At 40.8% G+C, this 1,389-nt stretch overlaps 1 protein-coding gene across 1 annotated transcript in view; it reads left to right on the top strand.

Annotated features, from left to right (window-relative positions):
- The window catches only part of LOC101576481 (exportin-2-like), a 3,220-nt gene extending 1,841 nt beyond the window's left edge, over window positions 1–1,379 (top strand). Inside the window, 2 exon segments of the mRNA XM_012512891.2 lie at window positions 133–1,084; window positions 1,087–1,379. Coding sequence (XP_012368345.1) covers window positions 133–1,084; window positions 1,087–1,379 — 1,245 coding nt within the window.
- The last annotated feature ends 10 nt before the right edge of the window (window positions 1,380–1,389 follow it).

The following is a 1,389-nucleotide window of genomic DNA, read 5'->3' on the forward strand; positions in this document are numbered from 1 at the left end:
TGCATACATTCTTCCTAGTGGTTAATTGCTGTACAAGATGCGGACATGATATCCTATTTACAAACACCATTAGAACAAATCCAAATCATTCTACTCATTAAGAGAATGTAACTATATATCTATCCAACAAACCTTTTCAAAGCTCTCACACTTCCTGGTTCTTCAGAAAATGAATATATTATGAGAGCTATCATGAGAAGTTTCTCTCTCCTCCAAGAAGCCATAATCCCATATATCCCTACTCTTATCGCCCAGCTTACCCAGAAGCTCTTAGCTGTCAGTAAGAACCCGAACAAACCTCACTTCAATCACTACATGTTTGAAGCAATATGCTTATCCATAAGAATAACTTGCAAAACTAACCCTGCTGCTGTTGTAAATTTTGAGGAGGCTTTATTTCTGGTGTTCACTGAAATTTTACAAAATGATGTACAAGAATTTATTCCGTATGTCTTTCAAGTGATGTCCTTGCTTCTGGAAACACACAAAAATGACATCCCGTCTTCTTATATGGCCTTGTTTCCCCACCTCCTCCAGGCTGTGCTTTGGGAAAGAATAGGAAATAGTCCTGCATTAGTGAGGCTTTTTCAAGCATTCTTAGAGCACAGTTCCAACACAATAGCAAGTGCTGCAGCTGACAAAATTCCTGGCTTACTGGGTGTCTTTCAGAAGCTAATTGCGTCCAAAGCAAATGACCACCAAGGCTTTTATCTTCTGAACAGCATAATAGAGCACATGCCTCCTGAATCAGTTGACCAGTACAGAAAGCAAATTTTCCTTCTACTATTCCAAAGACTCCAGAATTCTAAAACTACCAAGTTCATCAAGAGTTTCTTAGTCTTTATTAATTTGCACTGCATAAAGTATGGAGCCCTCGCACTACAAGAAATATTTGATGGTATTCAACCAAAAATGCTTGGAATGGTTTTGGAAAAACTCATCATTCCTGAAATTCAGAAAATATCTGGAAATGTAGAGAAAAAGAACTGTGCGGTTGGCATAACAAAATTACTAACAGAATGTCCTCCAATGATGGACACTGAATACGTCAAACTGTGGACTCCTTTGTTACAGTCTCTGATTGGCTTTTTGAGTTGCACGAAGATGGCACCATTCCAGATGAAGAGCATTTTATTGACACAGAAGACACACCAGGCTATCAGACAGCCTTCTCACAGCTAGCATTTGCTGGCAAGAAAGAACATGACCCAGTGGGTCAGATGGTGAACAACCCCAAAATCCACCTGGCACAGTCACTTCACAAACTGTCTACTGCCTGTCCAGGAAGGGTTCCATCCATGGTGAGCACCAGTCTCAATGCAGAAGTGCTGCAGTTTCTCCAGGGCTATCTCCAGGCTGCCAGTGTGACACTGCTCTGACCTGCACTTT

Source organism: Octodon degus, unplaced genomic scaffold (genome assembly GCF_000260255.1).
Source record: "Octodon degus isolate 3935 unplaced genomic scaffold, OctDeg1.0 scaffold00287, whole genome shotgun sequence".
NCBI lineage: Eukaryota > Metazoa > Chordata > Mammalia > Rodentia > Octodontidae > Octodon > Octodon degus.